Source organism: Colossoma macropomum, unplaced genomic scaffold (genome assembly GCF_904425465.1).
Source record: "Colossoma macropomum unplaced genomic scaffold, Colossoma_macropomum, whole genome shotgun sequence".
NCBI classification, from domain to species: Eukaryota; Metazoa; Chordata; class Actinopteri; order Characiformes; family Serrasalmidae; genus Colossoma; species Colossoma macropomum.
The window spans coordinates 12,014,712-12,040,957 of NW_023494802.1; the positions used below are offsets into that span (position 1 = coordinate 12,014,712).

At 38.8% G+C, this 26,246-nt stretch overlaps 1 protein-coding gene across 14 annotated transcripts in view; it reads right to left on the reverse strand.

The window, feature by feature from the left end:
- LOC118822091 (RAP1 GTPase activating protein) overlaps positions 1-26,246 on the reverse strand; it is a 129,013-nt gene that overhangs the window by 68,742 nt on the left and 34,025 nt on the right. For all 14 annotated transcript variants that reach the window (XR_005008413.1, XR_005008412.1, XR_005008408.1 and 11 more), the window contains one exon: positions 16,092-16,127. Coding sequence is in view for 1 of the 14 variants with exons in the window: in XM_036590928.1 (XP_036446821.1) it covers positions 16,092-16,127 (36 nt within the window). In the remaining 13 variants the exon portion in view is untranslated. The remainder of the gene's footprint in view (positions 1-16,091; positions 16,128-26,246) is intronic.

Below are 26,246 nucleotides of genomic sequence, written 5' to 3' on the forward strand. Positions count from 1 at the left end.
ACATGCAGGTCCTAAGGGGAAAACACAGTACTGCGTGTATGTGATTCTTCACTTGCCAAATATTCAGGTGCAAGCAATCTACCTGTCAATTTTTACTCAACTGAGCAGCAAGAACATATCGATCTACTGAAGGTCGATCACTGTGAGGAGACATCACTGTGCCACATCACTCTGCGAACAGCTAAGGCGAAGAATACTTAAAGAAGTAGTTATATGTTCAAATTAGGGCTGTGCAATATGAACAAAACTGCAGCTTTCTGTGATATCAGTATCAAAAAGCCTATACAATCGATGTCTCCAAGCATTATATTGCACAGTACTAATTTTAATGTTAAAAAATCAAGTACGCAGGCATAATTAAGATCAACTTACATGGGGTGGACATAACATAAAAAGATAAGACTTGCTCCTACAGCAAGGACCAAAGAAGTGAACACCCAAGACATTCCTGCTTGTTTGTCCATTCAAAGCAAAGTGCTACTCATTATCAGCTGTGGCCTAATGAGCAAGGGCAAGAGCTGATCTCCAGCAGAGAAGCCTCCAGTGAGATCCAGTCCAAACCAACACTTACAGCACGGCTGGAGCTGGAGCTCATCTATCTCGCGCTCTGAGCTGACCGCCCACTCTCCGAGAAAGTGAGAACCCAAATGACCCACCCCAGAGTGAAGAGAGAGCGAGAGAAGGCAGACACAGATGGACAGGGATGGTGTATTACAAGTCCCCAGTCGAACTGAGTTGCCTATGAGCTGCGAAATTACACAAGCTTAAGTCTAATTCCTTCAGTTCCTTTTGTGGCCAGGATAGACGGCATTTCAAAGATGCTGTAATGTGTGTGCTTTAGAATGATGATCACTGTCATCTTTGGCTCTGCAACAATTTTTTTTTTTTTGATAAAAGATAACACCACTCACTGCTGTTCAAACAGAGCCAGCTACCTGTTCAATGTTGCCAGAGTGAGCAGGATCCCCTGCTTAGCATTTTAATGCAGTTCGCTAAGAAAATAATTATTTTTCAGTCATTTTTCATTACCTTGTAATATCTATTTTGCATAAATATATTTGCATTAAATATATTTGCATTATTATTATTCTGGTTGTTTTGCACGTGCAAAACAACCAGAATAATAATAATTACGTCTGTAATAATAACTGATGACAGTAATAATGCTAACACTTTATTTGGATGGTCCACTGTAGATGTTTTGTAGATGTTCAGTCAGTCTTTAACTAACATTCAACTAAATTTCTGTTAAATGCAACTGAACTTGAGGTTGCGTGTGCAAAGTTCTATTAAATCTAGCCCTAACTCTAAACCTAACTCTAACCTTAACCTCAAGGCAAAACCTACACCTGCTCCTAATCCTAACCCTAACCTTCATATTGTTGATAATCAACTGAGTATCAACAGAAATTTTGTCAATAATATAAGTATCTCTAGATCATCTATAGGGGATCATCCAAATATGGTGTGACCGTAATAACAACAAAAATAAAAGCAACAGTAATGTTTTTTACATTCAGTTGTTAATAGAAACATGTCTAGAACTTTTCTTATTCTTTTAGAATATTCAAATATTCAAGATAATATTCAGCAGTATATTCAAAAATGAAACATTATGCATCATAAGCTGCAGTCCTACTTAAGTCAAGTCACAGTAAAATGAAGAACCGTTTTTGTAAATGAGATGTAAATCTGACGAACCTTTCTAACGTCTGAAGAACCTCTACATCCCATGCGTCCAACACAAGGCCCGCGGGCCAGATCAGGCCCGCCACACAATCCTATCCGGTTTTGTAGTTTTCTATTAATATTAGCCCGTTTTGCAATGTGCTGCACTACAGTCCCCAGCAAGCACTGCAACGTAATGTGCTCCGACTCTCCTACCCCAACAGCAGTCTATAAAACAGTGGTTACACCTCAATTCTACACAATTCTGCTCAATTCAACACCAGTCATATCACCAAAATGCATTTCAGCTGCAGGTCAACCAATATAAACACTTATCATTAGCTCAGCAGCTCGGAAATTGAGCCCAAGTCTTATTGAACTTGCAGCAAAGAAAGGACGTCTAGTTCTAAGCACATAGGTATATTTTGGTTTTTCAATCTGAATTAACATGACCAAATCGTAAGGCAAATTATTCAGTAACTGCATAAAATAAATGTAATTTTTTATTTTATTTATTTAACTTTTTGTAAAAGTTCCCCTCAAATTAACAGAAAATTTGTTTTATGATCATACACATATCGCTATATGCTTACAATTCACTGCTGAAAGCCAAAAATCTTAGACGCTCTTTTAACAGAGTAGATCACTGAAGAGATGCCATCTGGGATCCAGTTTATAGCCCAGATTTGTGGAAAATGAGTCGACTTTCAGTAGAAAAAAAAAATTGTGAGTTCAGCTTCTTTTATTATAAGGGTTTAAAATTACATCACCCATCTATTTGACTGAAAAGAAGACAGTTACAGCTCTCATATGACACCCACCTTTTGAATGTAGCTGATGAAATATGAAAGTTATGAAGAATCTGACGAAGTGCATTTTGGAACCACCGGTGGTCCCAAGGAGTTGAAAAGGTTAAAAGATTGAGCACCTGGGACATCTAAATGTTTTAATATTTCAAGGTACTAATACAAGTGTCTGTCTTTTACTGTTGAAGTTTTTGCATATTTTAAATAAACAATGGCCAGTTCAGGTTACAGCACAACATTAATTTAAAACTGAATAAATAAAAAAATTCTCTGGCCCACAGATTTGATGAGATTTTTTATTATGGCCCTTTTACTGGTTGAGTTTGACACCCCTGCTCTATATAATGTAATGGTTACCGACCACTTAAAGGTTATTCCTAGCACCATACATCCAAGTCGACAACCATTTATTTACCTTTATTTTGCATGAGTGTATGTTTCGAACACCATGATCATAAGCCTTTACCACTTCCCCACCCAGGATGCATTACACGATCAATAAAGCTGGGAGACAGCGTAATCTCCCCATGTTCGTGGGGATGCAAAACCCCATGCTACTTTTGGGCCTGAAGGTGTTCTGATAGAATAAACCCAAATGGGCAATCTCAGATGAGCTTGATATTGACCATTATCAAATGCTGTGGCTCTGTGCAAAAGGATAGTTAAGGCTGATTGATTGCTTTGTCATGTTTGGAGGGTGTCTGGCACTGGGTCACTTGCTGTGTTTCCCCAGGCTGTCGTCACTGCATATCACTTGTTTGCCACATATTGCAACAATTCCCACTTACAGCTGTCTCGGCACGTGCACATGCCCACTGAGATTGGAGGCCTGTCCTATAGAACATGCATTAAGCTCATATGCGCACACACACACACACACAAACATACACACACAGACATATACACAAAGCATCTCTCTCTCATCTATTGCTAACTGAATGGCATAGCTAAGCTTGGGGGCAGAGATGATGGATGCTGTACATTAGACTCAGAGAGTATCATTTAAAGCACTGTGTCCTCTGCCATGAGCACTTGAGAACTGTCTGCACTTTCTGCACTCTGCATTCCGCTTCAACACTAAAAACCACCTTGAGCTTTGCCCACTCATGACAATGCACAATAAAACAACACAAAACCCTGGAAAGAGAGCAACTGCAGTAAAGCTGCTTTAATGGATTTTTCAATCTTTTCAGGAATAAACGGCTAGCAGACCTCATGAAATCACAGTACCTGTAATAGCTTAAGCCCTTTTTAAAGTAGCAATAAAATGCAATTTCCGCCTGCTTCAGAGGTGGTCCCTTAGATAAATTATGCAAATATTTCTACTTCAATAAGGTTGATGGAAAATACAGTACTCTGCAAAAGTCCTAGGCATCTAAGCACATTATTTAAAACCATTTATCTTGGTAGTAGGTGTGTTTTGCTTGTAAAAACACTATATATCACTGGAAAAGAGCACTGGAATTGCAAATATCATTGGAATTGCAAATAATTGTAAATTAAATTAATTCAGTAAAAATGAACAAGAATTTCTTATTTTGAAAAAAGTATTTGTTATTTTGTTATCTAGTTATCTTGCTGGTTGGAATAACAAAAGTTTGGTTCCAGATTTCTTCAGGGCGCCACCTGCCATTACATGGATTTGTTAAATTCAATCATCAGCACATGTGATTTAACATAATGAAGTATTCCAAACTAGGTATTAGATGACTACAAATAATACCAGGCTGCCATGAAGAGAAGAAAATAGTTAAACAAACACATTGATATATGTAAAAACACCAGTTATTGTATTAATATTATTTGTATGTATTTTAATATACATTTTCTGAGCAAAGAAACACTTACTGCCTGTATAAACAGCTTTTTCATTCTATTTTTCTCAGGTGCCTTAAGCTTTCACATAACACTGTATTTTGAAGGAAATATAAATGTATGATACACATTAAAAGTGTTTTCATTGTAGCAGTTGCACACGTTTTGTCAAGAAAGCTGTAGTTTATCTTGGCATGGCTGTCTTTGTGGAGAGCTGTGAACTGTTTTCACTTCTCTCACCCTTCACCTTCCCCTTTCACCTCTCACTGCTCGCTAGCAGCTCACTAGAGTCACAACATTTCACATACACAGAGCCAAAAGTGTCCTAGTTTACCTGATAACACAGTTATGGGGAGCATTAATTTAAAAATATCTGAGTTGATTTCCACTCCACCAGGCCATTAGTGGGCCTCCAGAAAGATGCTTCATCATGTCAGTTGCTGTAATCCTAAAATCTTTAAAATCTTCAAAATGATGCCTGAATAAACTACCTCAAACAGACTCCCTATGATATTTTCTACTAATTAAAGTGATGTTTTTATGACTTTACAAACCTTCTGTTAAATATTTTGACACCATGACTGAATCAGCCTTACCGCTCTTTTCCTCACACTGCTATGTGCACCAGCTCCCATTAGTTTTCATTATGCAATACCAAATGCAGACACTCCTCCTGAATAAAGTAACATCTGGTTTGTAACACACCCGCTCGCTCTCATTACACACTGCTCCTCCTGGAGATGGCCCACTTGTTACTGTGTGACTATCTTGGGAAATCACTGCATGAGTGTGGATGGCGGAGATGTATGTGAATGTGGATATGCATGTATCGGCATGTGTATGAGTTTGTGCATGTGTGGCTGTGTGTATGTATGAGTGTGTGTGTGAGAAATCTGCATGGGCATGAAATTAAAGCCCGAACCCACATTTTAAAACCTGTCCTGACCATGCCCAACTGCTAAATTTGAAACCTGGACCCGACCCAAACCTGCTTGCATGCGCTAACAGAGATGGATTATCGCAGACACAGTTTTACAGTGCTGTGCTTTGTTACTAAGCGCTTGAGTTGATCGACAGATGCTGGGATAAACTGGTATTTTGGAATTGCATGGCAGAGATCAGCATCCACCCTGCTCTGATCAACTGTTAGCAACACTGCTCTAAAGTTCCACTCTGCTTGCAGAAATGCCTAACGCACTTTGGGGTTTTATGGTTAAGATGTAAACCTACAGATTCAGAGGGGTTTGATGTGAAATGCTCTGTTCTAGAAAAACATACCGTGTAGGAATTGTTCACAGTAGTGGTGATAGGAACAAGACATTTGAAGCGTACTGTTTAATGCCTCTTAAAGTTACATCACAGGAAGTTATTACATGAAACTGTCAAGAACACACTGCCAGATGACTGAGACGGTGTTTTAGATGTTTTACCATAGTTTTGAGATAAGCATTTGGCCTAAAACATAACAGTGAAATACATTCATGGTGGAGAGGTACATGTAGTGTGTTGAATGGCAAAATAGTCGCAAACGAAAACTTACTTTTTCAGATTTACTACTATTTTATCATTATCAACATTATATATTAAACTCAGTTGTGTAGGTTCACTGGTTGTTTTGGATAGTGAACAAAATGGCTATATCTAGATAAGTTTCTCTACAGTGGACCATTTTACATCAAACCACTCTGATTGGCTTCGTTTAAGCATCAACAATTGAATTATTCAGAAATGTAGAAAAATCAGTGCCCCTTCAATAAGAAAGGGGGAAGATCCGCAGTGACCTTTTTACCAACCCAATATATCCTTCTCTTCACCCACTGTGTCATTCAGGGACATGTTCACCAACTCCAGAGCTATTCCGAATGCAGCTAACATTATGAGAGAGAAGCAGACAGAAAGACAGAGAGCCCAAGACAGAAGGCTTGAGAGTGCACAAAATCTACTACATAAAGTATCATTAGAAACTCATTAGTAAAAAAAACCCATCCCAAAACCCAATATTTTGTCAGGTCAGGTCAGTTAGCGGATCTCTAGTGTGTGTGGGTCTGTGTTTGTGTGTAGTGATGACTTATTAGAGCAGTACTCTACACTGCAGAGCTCTATTACTGACTCCACTCACTGAAGCAGATAATAATCATGACCAGGCAGATGAAGCTGAATTACGCAGACAGTCTAATCCCTCTGAAAAAAGAGCACTTTCACACCCCCATGGAAATAAAGGGATGAAAAGTGTTTAATGTCATTTTTTGCCCAATTTAAAATGGTGTCACAGATCTAAAAAACGAAACAATCTTTCCATGGTGTTTTAACAATTATTTCCTGTAAGGCTTGACTTGTTGCTTTAGCGTCATGTTGTCCCGCATGCGCTTATGGCTGTGTGTGATGTAGATGGGTTCATGTTTGGAAGTGCAGTTTCCGAGCGTTAGGCACTAGCTTGTCACTTTAGTGCTATATTTAGTCAGACAGTGGCATGCAGGAGACACACACAGTCAGTCTGGGCTGATTAACTATGACAGCTCTCTGCTCCCTCCGTTAAACTCTTCCAACTGAACACAGCTACACATACACATGCTCTCACAAGCACCCGCACACACACCCGGGCCTGACTGACATCAACATTTTGTCACCGGTAAGGAGAGAAGCTAAAAATTCTGAGAGCTGATAGTATCGGTGAATATAATTTAATATGGCCAAAATTCTATAGTGCCACAGGTTTAGTTCAACATCATATTTGGCCCATTATAATTGATATTAATATAACTGATACAATGATTTTGTCCCAATGAATTGTCACTGTTGTTAGCTGCGAAATCAGATTTACAGATTTCTTCACACATTTTATTGGGTTCCTACTTTTATGCTAGGCGTTAGAGTGACTGATTAAGTCTCTCTAACAGCTAGCATAAAATTAGGAACCCAATAAAATCCTCAAAAATCAGCAATTCTTTGACTACTGACCATTCTACTGACCACAATTATCAGTGCTTTATCAGTGAGATTTTCACAGATATAGATAAATAGTACAGTAATGTTAATATATGGCAATATGATTACAATTAGGGATGCAAATTTTGCCAAATTCTTTTAGGCAATAACCTACTATCATTAGTCAGCGATTAATCTAGCTAGCTAACAATAAACAAGCAAGCCTAAAATTCACACACTGAATTCTGAATTCTGTGTTAGTGCACCAAGACAAGTAAACGGCTGTAGAACCCTTTTTTAATTTAAACCAAGGGGCTAACAACTATAATGTCCATTAGTTTTGCAGTTGGTGTAGTGTAGTGGGTAGCACCACTGCCCTCTATGCTGTAGACTGGAGTTCAATCCCCTGCCTGGGCAGGCACCCTACACTATACCAATAAGAGTCCTTGGGCAAGACTCCCAACATTACTTTTGCCTACCTGTGTAAAAAAAAAAAGATCAAATTGTACGTTGCTCTGGATAAAAGCATCTGCCATAAATGTAAATGATTGTATGAACAAAAAAGAGGTTGATCAACTGCTGTAATATACAATGGTGGGCAACTAAACGTTTGGCTTAGCGTAACTTAGTAGCTCCAAAAAGCCAACTCTATAATTTTACACACTAGTTTGTCACATCCTTCTCCTCTGTATGTCACACTTTCTCTTGAAGAACAAACACTGTTAGAAATAAAGGCACTGTGCATGTACATTTTTCATTCATCAAGGTACAAACAATGTAAATGCACCCTCAAAGGTACAACAGGTGGTTTTAAGGTCCGATTGTGTACCTTAAATACGTTTTTGCAAGGTGAAAAGTACATATTTGCAAAAAGAACAATAAAATATAAAGCCTGGAGACAACACGGGGTGTATGGAGTCAGTGCAACTTAGAAAACATAATTTCAGTGGATTATGGTACAATTATGTTCCCTGACTAAAGGCACTGAGATGTGAAAGTGTAGACAAAACAGTTGTGCATCTTATTGGAAGTTTGCTTTCAGTACATTGTTGTAGTCGTCCTATCGTCCTCTCACAAACACGACCATTTAGAACTATGCAGTTCATTTTGTAGTATTTTTTATTATTTGTTAACACTTAGTTTTGTTAAAAGCACACTGAATATGTTGATCGCAGGTTTAAACGGCTGAAAGGTTTGAGTTGCTGATGAGCTCTCACATCACAACAAGGAAATACTGCCGTAAGTACTGTCACAAATATTTACATAGCTGACAATGTATTGCTCAAAATAAAACCAGTTGTCTTTAGTGTATTAGTGCAAAGTCATTTAATATGCTATTACAAAATCTTTAATAGGATGTTATAAACTCTCTTCCTGCATTGCTCTGCTACCAACTGCAACATGCCAATACAATCATGAGTAGCTGATATCCTGTGTAGTATCTCTGAAGTGGTGACTGATGCTGTAGAAGAAGAAAGAAGAAGACTTATGCTTAAAAGTTTTAAGAGCTTTAGGAACAAGTTTTTCTAAAGTATTTTTACATTACTGGTTCTTAAGTGTCCTCTTCTTGGCAAATAACAAACTCCATCACCACTAGAGGGCACACAATCTCAGACATTTCCAGCTCCATCCAAAGCTCACTAACTGATTCGCGACAAACGTCTTCGTCTCCAGCTCTTCCTGAAACTCAATAACATATTTGTGACATCTGCTCTATGGAAAGCATGTTCTCCAACTCCCTAACAAACCAAAGTTAACCTCTTTGAGCCTAACCATGGCATGACCAAGAGTGCATGTTGTCATTTTAGCTTGAAAAATGTCTTTGTGTATACACTAGTAAGCACCTTTCACCTCAGCCAGTCCTGTCAGACTCCACTGACTCCTCAAATGGCCATCTGGGAGAGCAGGTTTGCTCCTTAATGGCTCACTCTGTCTTATTTAGAGGTTTTCTCATTCATCACAGTCTAGTTTTGGGACTTCGGCCTGTCCTTAGCTGTTGTGCTGTTATTTGTTGGTGTGCTAGAGTAAGAGTCCCTTCTTTTCATGAAAACATTAAGTAACATCATCATCAGCCCCTTCTAACACTACTGTACTGTACAACTGAGCTCTAAACACTGCCATATGGCCAAAAGTGCAAAATGGAACCAATAAAGATACTTTGGAGTGATGCCACAGGGGAACCACTATTGGGTTCCTAAAGAATCTGTCAACAGATAGAAAGAACTGCTCAAAGAACTGTTTTTTCTAAACAAGGTCTGAAATAAGTGAAGAGTGTTTTTAAAATGTAAAGAACCTTCATTGCGTGGCTATTCATGGCTATTTCTGCCATTTAATCTACCCTCCTAACATAATTTGTCAAAACTACTGTTGCATTTATTTGATATGCAAAGAAAGCGATCTAACAAAACCAGAAATTCATATATTTCTGTTTAGTTTGTGACACAAACTGCCTTTTTAAAGAAGGTCCTTCAAAGGATTAATGTAAATTCCAAACATTATCAACCTGACAATATGAAAGCGTTCATATTGCTACTCAGAGTGAGGCAGTACTGTTGCGTTTGGTGTTGCTATCTGGTCTTCAAACAACATCTTATTATTAAAAAGCCCATTTATAAAAGACCACCTCTGTTGTGTTATATTCCAACTGTCTTATGCCTGTATACTGCATTCATGATATGTAATTATGTTCTTTTTGAGGTGTAAACCAGCATAAGTCTCAGTTGATTCCCTTGTAGGAATAAAGGCTTAATAAATAAATAAAAGAAACAACGCTGCACTTCAAAGTATCACCTGCATTTTGTCATGAGCCAATTTCTTTTTAAGTGGTAATGAACAACCAGTATCACTCCGCGCAGCCCTTGCCAAGTGTATTTGGTGGCGTTCATAGCCGCCGTATCAAAGCAGGGAATGTCTCTTTGATGTTGGGGAAGCAATAAAGCAACAGGAGAGACACTTGATTGCTTGCAAATATCACTTCCGAATGTCATGGCTGTCTTTTCATGGTCACAGGTTAGTTCAAAGATTAATGAGAGTCCCCACTGCTGAAGACCGCCAAGTTGATGGAAAAGGTGTAGGACAAAAAAGCAGGATGTAGAATCTCTTGCTTCTAAGGCTGTCATCATCTGTTCTTCAGGAACTTCTGAGAGACGAGGTTAAAACAGAGTGCAAAACCAGCAGCCTGTAATCTGCATGCTTCCGGTCTTAGCGCTAGCTATGACATCAGACTGATATACTAAGGGATCCACTCTTCGTGGAATAACACAACAATACACACGGCTATAACATGAGTACAAATGCTTATAGTGGAGAGAGAGCACTGGATTACCGCCAGACTCGTCTGCTGTCAAGCTTTAACCTAGAGAGTGACAAGTCTCATGCTAATGACTGTCCGTGACATACTGTCTCTGTCCGGCAGCGCCCTCCAGACTCCATTAATTAAACCCTTACTCTCACTTTCTGTCTGATACCACACTGAGAAGAGGCTAAATATAGAGATGTTTGAACTTAGGAAAAAAAGGCCAAGAGACTGAACTGGAAATTCATTATGACTCTAACTGTCAAAATGTTTGCCAAATGATATTCACTACAGAAAGTCATTTAACATAAACCCATACTGTGAATTCACAATGAAAAATAAATGAAATTCACAGTACGGAGCAATGTATTAGGTTTCTACCATCAAAAAAAGCTGCACTTATTCCTCTGTGTTTGAACAACTGCATTTATTATCCTGTCTAATTCTGTTCTTGCGAAGTGTAATTACTGCCCCCATTAATTCATCCTCACTATTGTCATGGAACTGTTTTTGGATTCAAACTTGACAATGAGAAGCAATTTAGGACTGCACGAATGTGGCCTCCCGGCTGAAACAAATATTGTTCAAGCGTCAAAACATGTTCAAAACGTAGGCAGTGATTTAGAGGGCACAGATTAAGTGATAATTATTCAAGTCGAACTGGCTTTAACTTAATTCCTCACACCTGTGGATGATAAAATAGCTTGTATTCAAATTCCGTTACTAATTTTAAATGCAGAGAACATGAAAATCTGAAATCCAGCCTCTCTGCAAATGCTTCATAAGATGGATGCTAATGTTGATGTAGTGGGGCAGGGGTCAAAGTGGTCATTGTGATGTGATCACTAGGGGTGGGAATCTCTAGGCACCTCACGATTCGATTAAAATGATTTTTTTTTTTTCTATACATCATTTCTATCTTCTCACTGTGTGGGGTGGGGGGGGGTCGCTGTGTCAGTAAAATATCTTTGAGATGGGACTGGTGCGCGAAAGCCCTGTTTCGCAACGACTGAGAATTGCCGTGCAGACTGCAGGTCACCTAGCAACGATGCGTTATTTGCATTTATAAGCAGCGTAGTTGGTTTCCTGGCAAGTTAAATCTGCAACGAGAGACTGTCACACAGTAAAAAGTTGCGAAGATGAAGTCGCTTCTCTTCCGAATTTTCTCGTTCCACCTTAAATGGTGCCGCATTTACATTCGGCGCCTCAGTCAGAATTTAAGGTGGAACGGGAAAATTCAAACAAGAAGCTGGAGAATAAGAAGCGACTTTAGCCTCGTAAGACAGCCGAATGTTGAGAGACATTTTACAAGAAACTGCTCTAGTTTTGAGGAAAAGTTTTCTGGTGGAAAGGGGAGGAAAGTGGCTAAAGCTAAAGCTTAAAGCAGAGTAGAGTAAGTCCGCGTTTTCGTTTATATTGTTTAGCCTATACTAGTACATTATCACATACTGGACATTAAATGTTGTGGCTCCCAAGGTGGTTTGATTTTTGTTGAAAGGACAAAATGGCTCTTCTTATCATTTGGGTTGTGACTCCTGATCTAACCTGGCTTTAATGCAGAGGGAGCCGGTCGAATTTCTCACTCGTCCATGTGTGTTTTTGTTATGTGCACGTCACAGACTGTCCGGGCGCTGCACTTACCCACTTCCAAGTTCCGCCTTTTGTGTTCCGCCAACATTACGTTATAAATGAAATATTTAGAAAATCGATTTTTGACATTTGTGAATCGATTCAGAATCGTTCACGTCTGCATCGCGATGCATCTAAGAATCAATTTTTTCCCGCGCCCCTAGTGATCACCCTTATCTTTGGAAGAATGCAGAGAACATAGAATGCAGGATGTGCAGAGAGCTAAGAAGACAATAATGTGCACCTACAGAAAGAAAGAGATTGACAGCTACACAAATATTACAGATCTCTACGTCCTACCTGCTAGTCCACCAGAGTACCCTTATTACAGGAGTTAGAAGTATACATATCTGTTCTACATTCCTATTGCTTTGAGATATTAAACAGTGTGCCCTCATTAAGGACACCCAGCTGCATCGATTTCACATCAAGTTGATGCATGTACTCTCTGTGAGCAGAATCCACACGTTATGACCAGCAAACAAACACAGAAATAGATGCCCTTCATTGAGGAACACATTACTTTCCTTCCAATTTCAAGTCTATTAATACTAACACAAAGCTGCAGCATGCAAAACTCACCAGAACTTCTTGGGCTTCCCAATTCTGAACGGAGAGCAAGGCATGTTGGGTCCTCTGTTGTCTCTTGTTGTCTTTAGATTTTTTGGTTCTTAAAACTTTTTCAGTTTTCCACAGTTAGCACTGTTATCAAAGTCCACTGGTACGTCACGCACACAAAGAGATGCAAGAAGGCCTTGGGTACAGATTGGTGCTTGATCATGTACTACTGGGATGCTACTTCACTTTGACAAGCTAATGACAGCTCGCTAACGCTTCATGCTCCATATGGTCTGAGTCAGGAGTTAAAATTAACACCCTTCAGAATGAAATCTGCATGCCATCTTGTTTGTCCTTAACTGTCCCAAGAAATGCCTTCAATTCTAGCATAGATCATTTCAGACCACATTCTTAATTTCATTAGTGAATAGTCAGAAATTTCTTGCAATAAAAAGTGAGACACATTCTAATCATGCCACTGCTCTATCAACACTGTCCTGCATGCACAGTTGTAGAAAAATGCTGCCAGCTCTTAACGCAAAATACAGATAAACGACAACATCTACAGCCGTAAAATAAATATGCTAGATAGCACTTCTTGTCTCCTCTGCAGAGCAGACGCTCAGTAGGCTCCCCTCTCCCTGGATGCCGGGCACAGAGTGCTGCTGCAGCAGCAGGAGGCAGCTGAGGGACGCCAGCGGTCAGTGCAGGGGAAACCTGAGAGAGAGAGAGGCTCCGACCGGCTGACCTTCAGGGCTGGACGAGCCTGCTGTCCATCTGCTGCTGGGCTCTAGAGCAAGGCCTTCACACACTTCCTGTTATCACAGGCACACACTTTCTCTCGGTATGCGCGCGTAGAGGAGGGAGTGTCGCTTCTGCACCTCAGCCGCTCTGCCCTGCCAATGCTGCAGATCTGTCGGCGGTTACTGTGGCAACCGGACAGCAGGGCTGCGGCGTGTCCTCCCGGCTTGGGACCGTTTTCTGACTTCTTGTCTGCCTTTCCCAGAGCTACTGCCAGGCTAGAGCACACACCAGTCCATGCCAACTAGCTCAGTAAACAAACATCAGTGCCTCTGCTTTCATACTAGTAGGGAATAAATTTGGGAAGTAACCAAATGTGAGAGGAAAAGGGGAGAAGGGATTTAGACTGAGTCCACTAGTCATGACCAGAAGTGTGGGACAGAAATGAAATGATCTGAAAAGTAGTTTTAGGCTGAACTCTGCTAGTCATGATCAGTAGTATGGAATAGAGATGAAATGGTCAGACAAAGCATCTTTCCCTAAAAAAAAACATTTGTCCATAATTTTAAATGTACCAAATGTCCATTTTGTCAGATAAGTGACAAATGAAATTATGATAAAATATAAAATATAACAAAAATATAACAAAATAGATTCCAGGCAGCATCAATAGGGGATTCTAAGTAAGCCAATTTGCACCAAAAATCTACATCTATTTATGATATTTTGAATGCAAAAAAGCAAAAAAAGATTGAAAATCTTTAGAATATAGGATGAAAAAATATAGGATGAAAGTTGACTTTTTGAAAACTAGTGATGACTAAAACTCTATTTTAGAATACAGAGCACATCTTAAAGTATTAGTGTCTCATTACACTCTTATTAGCTCTAAAGCTTGTTCCAGAAGCCACTCGATGCTATTTACGACCAATAGGAATCACGTGTTTCAAATTCTACAGTAATATGATTTGAATTTTGTTTAATTACAATTAATTTTAAAATGATTATTTTATGTACCAATTATGTACCAATACAGGTCATAATGAAAAAAGCTTAATGCAGAGTGAATAAACCATTAAGAACTGTCTAATTTGGGCTTTAATGAACAAAGAACTTAATCTAAATAAACTCCGAACATATGCTCCTTAATATGAAGTGATTCCAAATATATTTTGTTATGTTCAATCAAATGTTTTGACAGTTATACACTATCGAGCTTGGACAACGGCTTCAACAAATGTTCACAGAATGAGGACAATTGTATGATTTTAGGAGGAGAGAAAACTCTGAGAACTTGTGCAGAAGTTCTGGGTGGCTTCTGCTCTAGGGTAGAAGGCCGGACCCCCCTTGATGAACAGAGGTAGGACTGAGACATAGGACTGAGAAACAAGGAGGAGATGTGGTGGTAGTAGGGTGCAAAACTTTGCTATAAGGAAACAGAACAAAGAGATGGAAATTTACAGGACATTAGATAGGAGAGGCTTCAGGCACAGTCCCCTTGCCAACTTTAGTACTTTCCATTTTTTGTTAGATATTGCTAATGACCTTATGCACAAACAACTGAACATTAATACATTTAAACGTTAAAACAACTCTTGAAGGCTTCCTTGAAAATTTGCAGTTATGTTAACAAACATCACATGTTAAAATGCATGTTTGCAGAGATGGCAAAGTGGGGGAAAATGAAAAAAGGTAGATGTAGACTGTGAATTTGGTGCTGCAGTCCATCGCGATTTCACTGAAAATACTCTTGTGTCTTTCCCACAGGAGTAACTGTTTGGTCTGGAGATGTCTCTTTAGTTTTGTGGGTTTTAGCGCCTCATTTGAAATAAACCACACTCCACTCACTGGGCTTTTGGATCAGCGTCATCACAATCAATAATAATAATAAACCTTACTTGATATCTGCTTCTTTGTGATTAGTTTTCAAAGTAGTCAGTTTGAGTTTAACTACTCTGGTCGCTGGTGCACGGCCCAAAAATCAAACACAGATCTTCACTAATATTTTAAGGCTGTTGTTTTTATCAGCTTCAGGAACAACAGAAGAGCAATGAGAGTCTGCAAAGAGTCAGAAGTTAAAAAAGACAGACAGTATACAGCACTGATGTGCTGCGAGAAGAAGAGGAAAGCCAGCTCTATTGACGAATTCCCTCGTTTGATCATAAAACACGTTCCCACCAGCACTGAACTGAACAGGGTTTGGTTGGAAGCGGACTGAGACCTGCAGGTTTTGCCATATCAGTTCAGCTGTTCGATGTAGACCCGAATATGGGTGGAGTGTTCACACACATCAAAATGGAGCAAACTAAAGAAAAAAGTTTAGATAGGTCCGCACCGAGCTAGGTAGGAGAAAGTACCCTAAGGAACCTCTCTATCTCTGGCTAACTGTCTGCACTGCTCCCCGCGGCTGTGTTGTCTCAAACTGATGACGTTTAATTAGCCTGCGACTGCAGTGTTTTTATCTACACGTCTCTGCCGGCCCACTGCGAACTACTGCCTTCCCCTGAGTACAGGCGCGGACCACTAGAGGGTGCTTTACGGCCCACAAGTCGAGAAATCCTGGACTAATCCATAGATACTCAATTATATTTAAACCCAATGTGTGAAAGCTAATTAACTGCAAACAAAGTAGCCATACAGAAAACAATACTCACCATAAGCTTCTAGCTTTGGAGAATGTCTTGTCAACTCTGAAAGACAAGAAGAACTTCTTGTTATGAACAGCACTTTTCACATTCACTGTTCTTTCCATTTGGCCAAATAAAATTTACCTAATCCATTCAAACACAGATTTCATGGCAAGTCTTTTCAATTTGTGGATAAAATAATGCATTTCAATTTTAAACTATGAGTAAAATCCAACTCTAAATGCTATAAGGACTGAGCAGAGTCCTCTTATACTCAGTTCTGCAACACCTGCGAAAACATTTTAACAAATGATGGACTTTAAGGACAAATGCAAGGTCAGGAAAGTATCTGGCAACTCAAAACCTGGATAAATGACTTAGTGCTGGAGTTACAGGTGTTCTGTAAAGCATATGAAGTAAGCAATGTGTATAAACCATGTTGTGTAGACCCAGCGGGGTTCAGCCTGCCAGTGCCGACCACGACTCATCAACTACCTGCTCCCTCAGTCCCTGAGCGGGGAGCAGGTTTCCATGGCACCCACCTGAACGGCCAAAAAAGAAGTCAGAATTCACTTAGTGTCCCCTTAGAGACGTGCACGGCAATCTACACCAGCCTCTCCTGTCTGATAGACTTGTCCACCCACAAATTTCTTGCTCTTTCTTTGAAGTGGCCAGGCTCATAATAAATACGCTCCATATAGAAATCTATCCTTATTTACACCAATACAGCATTATAGATCTTTATGGGCTGTGATGTTGCTGGTAGCACAGTTGAAGGCTGATAGGAATCACTGAGAGACAAACAAAGATGATAACTGATCCTTCATCTTATCAACTTTAATGGGTCCATATAATGGAAAAAGGAATTTTGTCCAGTATGTAAACACTGTTACGATTTCAAACCTATCATTTAATCCCCAGTCCATGCACTCCATATATGGAAACTATGGTGCAAAATTAGCCCATATTAAATCCACTGTTTTGCAATGTGGTGTCATGAAAACCAATGCATTCACATATATCTACCCATTCACATTTAAGTTTAAGTGAGTGTTTCAACTTGACTGTTTTTTGAATGAAGCAGCCGATCAAAACCAAAGTTATTTATATATATTCACCTGTTTCTATGGGACATGCTTATGTAAAAATGAATTATGACCTTTTTTTGGTACATCAACCCGCTGAAATAAATAGACCTCATGGAAAAAGTATGGCCCTTTTAAAAGAAGAGAGCAAAGAGGCATACACAAAGCATTGAGCTGATGCTCTTTAAACAGCAGAGCACTAAAAGAAAAAACACACTGATCTAATAAAAAATACCTAGTGGGAGTAAACCATGGAGAAACAGCAGTGCTTAAAATTTGCATTTTTATGTCCCACCGTTATATATTCATGTCTGTAATATGTATGCATTCGTATATTTCATGAATACATATTTTGAATGGATTTAAAACATCCCATTTCATAAGCTGAGCAAATCCTACGTGAACGCATGTGTTACATAAACGTCTCAATAGCATAAGCACATCACGTAAGGCAAAGCATGCACAGACCGAACAGATGTTAACGCTGCAAACAGATCGCTTTCTACCGTATGCCGTGATCCAGCTTGCCAAGCACTTGTGGGAGATGCTGCTTCTGCCATAATCCTTCACTTAAGCCAGTAGATGGAGCTGTGACGCAACCCTCGCTTGTAAATGTAAAGATGAAAATGCCCTAAGCGACTCAACAGTCACAGCACAGGAGAACTGGCAGCACCAGAACTGTTGTCAAATGTCATTTAACTCATTTTTTATGTTGCCTGTTGTTACTGTTCAAACTACAACGCACGAATACTGGAAAAGATGAACTGTTCAAGAATGGTGAGGTATTTAGAGATACACAGAAGTCCGATTACCTTGAGAAGTTCAAGGTAACTGTTCATTAACTTATCCAGTTATTCCAGACTTATAGTATTCATGCCTCTTATATATAAGAGGAAGGACCTAAATGGAAGCGTACACAACAGGTGGTGGTTAATGTTAGTTTAAGCCAGTTTCCCAACTCGAGTCCTGCGCTGTATGCATTTGTTTTTCTTGCTCGAACATTTCTGAGTCATAGCATTTAATTATCAACCACATCTTGAGCTGAATAAGGTGTGTTAGAGCAGAGAAAACACAAAACAGTGCAGGGTGGGGCTCTGTGACTGGAGGTTTAAGCCATCTGTTCAGGGACAAAATGAATGAAAAAAAGATTAATTTCATATAGTGGAACCATAAGTGCCAAAAAGGGCTTTCCTTCACATTCTGTAGTTACAAGTAGGAGTATGATTTAAGATAAATCTGACACAAAAAGCAGACAATAACTCCCTAACAATCACCTTCTCAGTAGCATCTAAGAGAAGATTTACAGACATCAGTTCTTTTTCTATTAATAAGTGTGCTTACTTAAATTGGAGATGAATATGAGGATATAGAGAATTTAATATGTTTGAAGTAGTAGTGGGCAACATGATGGTATGTTGTAATTATTGTAGGGTTGTCAAATGATTAAAACAATTAATTATGAATAATCACATTCTTTCAATAACTCAATAACATTGTTTTCATCATGTGAGAACAATTTTCTTCACCACTGTCCAGTGAGAGACACAGCGGCTGCACATTCCAACTCCTGTGCAACTGAAGTCTCTCTCTCATACTGCTATGTTGCATCTATGGAGCTTTCCACTTTACTGCTGATGTTGTTGTTTTGTTAGTTTGCTGTTTATCTATAGTTCTCCCTCGAGCATTGTCCTCCAGTGCTGATGATACTGATTTTACTGATATTGCTGGTATCAGAAGTGTATGATTCTTGTGAATAATACTTCAGACTTCAGATAAACATTCACAGCATTATAGAAGCTGGAAATAACTGTGATTTAACAAGAGACTCATCACAATGATTGCTGACTCAGGTAACATACAGCTTCAGATGGGTAAGACATATGGTTTAAAGGGTCAAACTAGAAAAATCTGTTAACAACATAAAAAAAAAATTAGTCGAGCTTCAATTTCATTATGGCTCAGTGATGTTATGCCTTTTCTTAAATTGAAAAAGATTAGATCCACAATAAAAGGTAATACTCCTGCATTCTATTCTAAATGGAACTTTTTTCTTTTGCATTTTGATTCACTCCAGGTTATGCCAGCTGATTGTTTTTTTTTTTTCTCCCTTCAACGATAACGTCGTTTTTATTGTTGTAATGTATGGGAAGTCTTGGTATGCGGGTGTGAGTGCTGTGTTGTAGGTTGAATGTAATTATAAAACCTGAGGTTGCTACTGGATTGAGTTATTGGATGCTGTCCTTTGTTTCGCCTATTATTTATTGTCCTGTCTTTCTCTACTTGTCTTGATGCATTTGTCAGATTCCTCAAATAAAAAAAAACTTTGATGAAACTACATTATTGCGATAAATTACATTCAAATATGCATTTCTGAGTACAGCATGGATATCATCAGTACTTCTAAGACACTGAATAACTGCATGTATCATAAAAAGACCAAATACAACTGCAAACAGCACAGTAACAATAGTATAATGGGTTGACTGGCTGAAAAGACTTTTTCTTAACTCTTTTTAAAATGTGGCTCTACTGTTTTGCTGATCGCATTTAGAAAAGACAAAATATCATGACGTATCAAGAATAGACTTCAAGTATGATGATGTTATATTTTTTTCTGTACTGTCCACCCAGATTTGGAAGGATGCACAATGTTGTATGAGAGTGATTTATAATGATACTGAATTTAATTAAGATGTTATACTTGGCAAAAGTGGATGTCCTGGGGCAACTAATGCTGTCTAAAATTTTCATCCAGATTTGTACACCTAATTCTGATTTGTAAAACCTGTAATTCAGTAGGCTTCTGGGCAGAGAGACAGAGCTGCTCTACACTTTACTTCTGAACATTTTCTCTTAAAGTCTGCTCTCATATTTCCAGTGTATTTTACTTTAAGTGCACAGCCCCTGTCCCCTGGCGAGTGTGCTGCTTTGGGAATCCAGTCTCCTTACTCATGTTTCCAGGAACATATCTGTCCCGGATTAGGCTACATATTCTCTGGAATCACACACCAGCATCTGACAACAGCTCTGGTATCCCTGTTTCCGAGCCAGAAATAGAGAGGGGATTTCTATGTGTCACGCACATATAACTGCAACTCATAATCAGAATTGTGCAGGTTATTTGATTTTCTTTGGCTTTTGGGTTATTCATGTGTACTCACAAAGTCCTGAGTGACACCTACAGTGTTCATTTAGGTGTAGCTGGATGCAAATAAACACTGTAAGAGCTAGTTCAACACTGGGGACTTCATTGTCTACATGTGTCAGTGTATGTGTGTATTATTACTTTGGGTGCCAATCATACAAAATATAATGCAAGTTAATGTACGATTTTATTCAGAGTATTTTGGATCATTTCTATCAGTCCATTTGACGTGAAATGTTCATAATAGGGAAATTTCGGTCACCAAAAATCCTCAGTCTAAAATATGCAAAAATTGTACTTTTGGCTGACAAAAAAAATAGATAAAAAAAAAGATTAAATAGGCATATAATTGAATGCCAAATTTGAAGACGTCACACATGATTTTAATGGTAATGACAATGAGAAATAGTGATAAAAAACACTGTTTGTTCCCTTCCCTTGTTATTAGATTTTGACATAACAGCAACCATAACAGGAACAATACACCATAGGTGATGTACTGGAGGCCATCCTAAAATTCATCATTCTGTACCAACAGCACATGGACTACATGGGCAATACACTTAAAAAAAGTCATACACTGAATTGAATTGATTCAAATGTGTAAATCATTTCCATGTGAATAAAACATTACACCATCACAATAATTAGCAGAAGTATGTAAAGTGAAAGACAAAATAGTGCTGATGTGATCCAGTTTTAATGTAGACATGTACACATTTGAATCAAGTAAACTCAGTTCTTCAGTCTTTTCAGCATAGAGGAAACAGGTGTTAATCCTCCTCTAGTAACATGTTTCACATCTGACACTGCTGACACACAACACTAAAGTCTTTAGTGCCACTTAAACTCGAGCAGAGTATCTCACCTTTCACCAAAGCTCCAAGATCACAGCTTTCCATCTGGGTATTTATAACACGTTCTCTTTTCAAGTCTGCTCATGTCGGTTGCCATTAAATTAATGGACACCCTTCAGGGGCCAGAGCACAATAGGAAAGAGGCTACTACTGTAAATACAAAGGCATTCTGTGAATACAGCATCTGAAAACACAGAGGCCCTTGAGGAGTGCATAAACAGCTGATAACGTGCTGTCTATTGGTGTCTGTCAACCTTTAGGCCTTACTATTTCTGCCAAACAATGTGGCCAGTCACAGACAAAAGGGCCCTCTCAGTAACCCATCTCTTCAGTACGGAGAGAGCCTTACAAAGAATAGAGTGCAAATTCTATTTTCATTCACTGTTCTGCCTCATGAAGACACGTTGCTTGTTTTTGTCTTGATTTTTTTTATTTGTCTCACAGACAGGGGCAAGGCCAGGCTCCTCAGCATTTTACAGCTTAGCAGTTCAGCTACAAAAACAGTCACTGACCATTTATGGCATTTACGCACCACTGAAGCAGGCCCCTGATTGCTTTTACAGAAACAAAGGAATATTAGAGAATAGAGCAGCAGAAACTAACTGTACTTGACTCTTAAGGGTGAAATGATTTCAATACAGTATTGAAAAACTGAAAAAAATGAACCTTTCAAGCGCATCAAAATGTAATATTTTCAACGGGCTCTCATAAGGCTGGGCGATAAAATTATAATGATAATTATCACGATACAACTTTCCTCAATAGAAATATAAGAAATGTTCGATATAATAGACCATTCTCACACTTCCACATTCTAGCGACAGCCCTGGTGGCGTTTTCTACTGCAAGAAAAGCTGCGCTACTCTGCCATGAGAGGGCGCACTTCCGAGTTTTTCGACATGATTGGAGAGGTGGGGGTCAAGGAGTGAAATGATTTGCGAAATATACTTTGTCAACGTCTGAAACATGGAGATATTCCCTGTCTGAGTGGAGCGGTCTGTTCTCCTGTGACTAAGTGTGAGTGACGAGATCAGTGGCGTAACTACACTGGCTTAGAGCGAATTCACTTCTATTCTAACATGCTAACAAGCTTCAGCAGTGTTAAATCATGTCCGCTCCTCCCAACTACTGCACTGTGCGTTACAGCGCTCAGTCATGTTTTAGTATTAGTGCATTCCCAAGCAACGAAAGTGAAAGAAAGAAGTGGGTTCATGAAGTTACAGCCCTGATTTAAACGAAAGTAAACTGAGTATGCTGTGTGGCATTAGAGGGCAAGAGAACGATATCTTTCCAGGCTAGCTGTTTTTAGCAGCTGACTAACATGAAGCAGTGCTCTGTCACTCCACAACACGGAGAATTGATGATACTGTAGATCAAACAAGACAAAAAAGCACAGATTTCAGTTTAAACATACCTAAAAGTAGGACTGTCTGTTAATGCTTTTACACAGCGAGCGTCAGATATATTGTGGTCCACCCCTAAAACTACTATAGAAATCAAGACGTCTGCTAGCTGGTGTTTGAATACTGTGATATGCTCTGACATGGATGTCGTAGGAGTGATGGCAGTAAGGTGGTGTGATCCATCACTGATCTACCGAGCCAGCTAATGTTTGCTGCTTGTACTAAACTGACATTGTTGAGAAACTAAACAGTTTAGCACTTGTAACCGGATAGCCTAGCACTCGTCACCAGACAGCTAAAAAGATCATCTGTTTTCTTTCTGAAATTATGACTATTACAAAAATTGTGGCTGTGCTTTTCCAGCTGGTAAAAACAGCCAACCAGAAACTTTCTCCCACTATACCATGACAGATTTGTGAATTGTTCCTCTGTTTGGCAAATGTTTGTCAAGGTCTGGCCATAAAGGATAGTTTAAACCAGCAATTAACCACTCAGGAGCAAAAATCAGCCTTCATACTTATGCATAATGATTTGACATTTATTGTGATATGTATCTGTATTGACTGATATGAAATTTGTTTATCGTGATAACATTTTTGGCCATATCGCCCAGCTCTAGTCTCTCATTTGCTGTCTTCTGTGGAAACATTCACATTCAGTGTTCAAAATGAGCGATCTGCATTCAAGCTATCAGGAAAGTGCAAAGGAAAGGGGAGGGGCTAACACTACAGACATACTTAAACTCAAATGACTGGATGTTTTTGGGGCTTATTTTCTTGAGATCTAGCGTGGTATTCTGAAAAAGTTCTATTTGAGAAAGTTTATTTATCTGAGCCAAAACCATATGGGCAGTATGTATTTAAAGCACCGTAGAGTCAAGACCAATATCGAAAATCTAAACTAGTCTTGATCGCAGACCTGAAAATTTTATCAAATTTGAAAACTCATGTCTCGTTGGCTCTAGATCTACAATGCCAGATCAGGCTAGCACACTATGAGCAAATGTGCTTTAAAACCATTCTTGTCCTTACGCTAACTTTCCATGTTAGTTTATGTTGGGGGATATCAGTTCCCAGCAGCTTCAGCAAGGCTGGCAATGTGTGCACGGCTGTTCACTGTCATAATTTTCACAATTGCAGGTTTGGCACAGTGAATACAAACTCACAGCAGGAGGAAAATCTGTGTTTTATTAGCTGTTCACACATTAGCCTTGTGAATAAAGTATCCACACAAATTATTTGGTGACAGGATATTGCCTTCCTTTGTACAGATTATGGAGAACGATCACAGCCCTATAGTGTTTATGTCTGAAAGGCCTTCTGTTGGAGCACATCCATAGCATGTCCACAGCTCAACAGTAAGGCCACTGCTGTTCAAACACATAAACATATTCAATAGAACAGAGTGCAGGACAATATTCCAAGACACTGAAGCATTCAAGACGTCGTTCAATATTCTAACCTGAATGCGAAAAACAATTCAGGCTGAGAAGATCAAGGCATACTTGAAGGTTTCAGTAATACCATCTCACTATATAAGCTCTTGTATGTTTTTGTACAGCATGCACTATTAATATGACAGTATATCAATGAAATAAGGGGGGATATTTGACACCGTGGTTGTTCAAGACATGTTTACAATATGTATCATAATATAGTTTGAACAAAATGCACCAGCAAAACACTATATTTTGTGCCATATTTAGTGCTATAAAAGGCTACAAAAAACTTAAAAATATAAAATAAATGCTATAATAATAGCATTTTTATTCAACATTCACATACATTAACAAAACAAGGTAATGACACCCAGCGCAGTTACAATATATCAACTGCTGTTGCTTACAGACTGTCTATAATTGGCCTTTTGTAAATGCCAATACATGCGGTTGTTCAGAAATACTGCGACATTATTTATGGTCACAATGATAATATATCATTATATCACATCATAATATGTTATACTGACCACCCCTATGATTAAATGCTGTCAGCATTCTGTTCTGTGGTGCTTAATGTCAGGATATTAGCAGACCTCAAAGACATTACAAACATTATTTCCCGTTTTTTTTAACATTTCTGTCCCTTCTCACATTCCCAAGAACATCCAGTGAAATGGAGCCTGGGTGTGGTGAGACAAGCAAAACAAGGGTTCCGCCCAAAACTCCTGCAGGAATTTAATGTTCCAAACCATGCTAGCTATGGGCCTAGGCCAAGTCATGACACCTGACCTTTTTAAAAGGGCAGGCTAAAAGGAATGTGACCAAGAAAAGAAATCAATTAAGTGCAATTTGTGTGAATAAACACAATTTGTCATATGAACTATTTTAAAATAAATTATATTAAATATTTGCATATGCAAAAGGTTTTAAACAAATTGCTAATGTGCTCATTTCTCAAACAGGCCACCCCTCAGCAGTGTTTGCATTAAAAAAGGTCTCCATCTTCACTCGTGTACTTAATTTATTCTACACAGGTTAATTGGCTACACAGACTTCAATTATATCCACATTATGATGAAACGATACAGTAAATTAAACTCCACCATTCCATCTTCTTGAATTCTTGGTTTGCATTCTTAAAATGACATGAATTCTTCTGTCTCTGAGTTTACTGTAACAGTGCACGCTTTTCTCCTGGTGTGTGAGTGTGTTTATTGGGCTGGACAAAGGCCTTAGTGTTCATCAGATGACTCATGAGAGGGAGTGATTAGGCATGGGAGGGGTCACTCTCCTGTACACCCCCCTTACATAAGACCAGCTGGGTTTATTACTCTAAAGCACCACTCAAACTGCTCTGAGGACACACAGTGTGCTCAGTCTTCGTCGTGTTGGTTCAAGCTTTAGAACACTGGGTCAAGGTCTCTGGCTGGCCGAGACCAGTATGTTCCTCCTCGGCTCCACACTGGATCCTCCTATTAACCTAAGTGACCAATATGAACCTTTTGTTACCGACAGTGATTTTGAGGAGCAAATAATAAGTATATACGGTCATATAATTTCATATGGTAAAAACAAAGTAAAACAAAAAACAAACGAACTCAAACAGTTTTATTAAACAGTGCTATACTAATGACTATTTACAATGACAGCCCTACATTTTTTATGTCTGATAGGCCTTTTGTTTGCGCAGATCCATAGCATTGTCCACATCTTAACAGTAAGGCCACTGCTGTTTGTCTTGTTTGCTTCTGGAACACTCTAATTTCCCTTTTGTGGATTAATAAAGTGTTATCTTATCTCTCTTATCTAATCTCCTTGATTGTCATTTGTCAACTGTTTTTTCAATATGAAACTCAAAGTCCTAAAGAAAACATAATGTTTTGTTTGGGATGGAGCTTCCCAGAAAATGTAGGTGATTTTTTTGGTTTATATTAATTAGATCCAGTTTTTCTTCATACAAAGAGTTTTTTTATTATAATAATATCCGTTATAATAATAAAGGTTAGGTTTGGAAACATTTTACATGTGTCTGCTATTTTAATCATGGGGGCCTTTTTGTGTTCAAATTTACCAGGTAAGCCAGTGCAAGCGTAAAAAGTAAACAGGTGATCTACATGCTTAGTAGTCTCTTTCAAGACTGACATATGAACATGAAACCACACAATTCTTAAAAACAATGTTTTTCTTATATCAGAGCTGCTCCGTTTAATGCAAAAGAAGTCAATACTTTTTGGTGTTTAGTTTTTTTCAG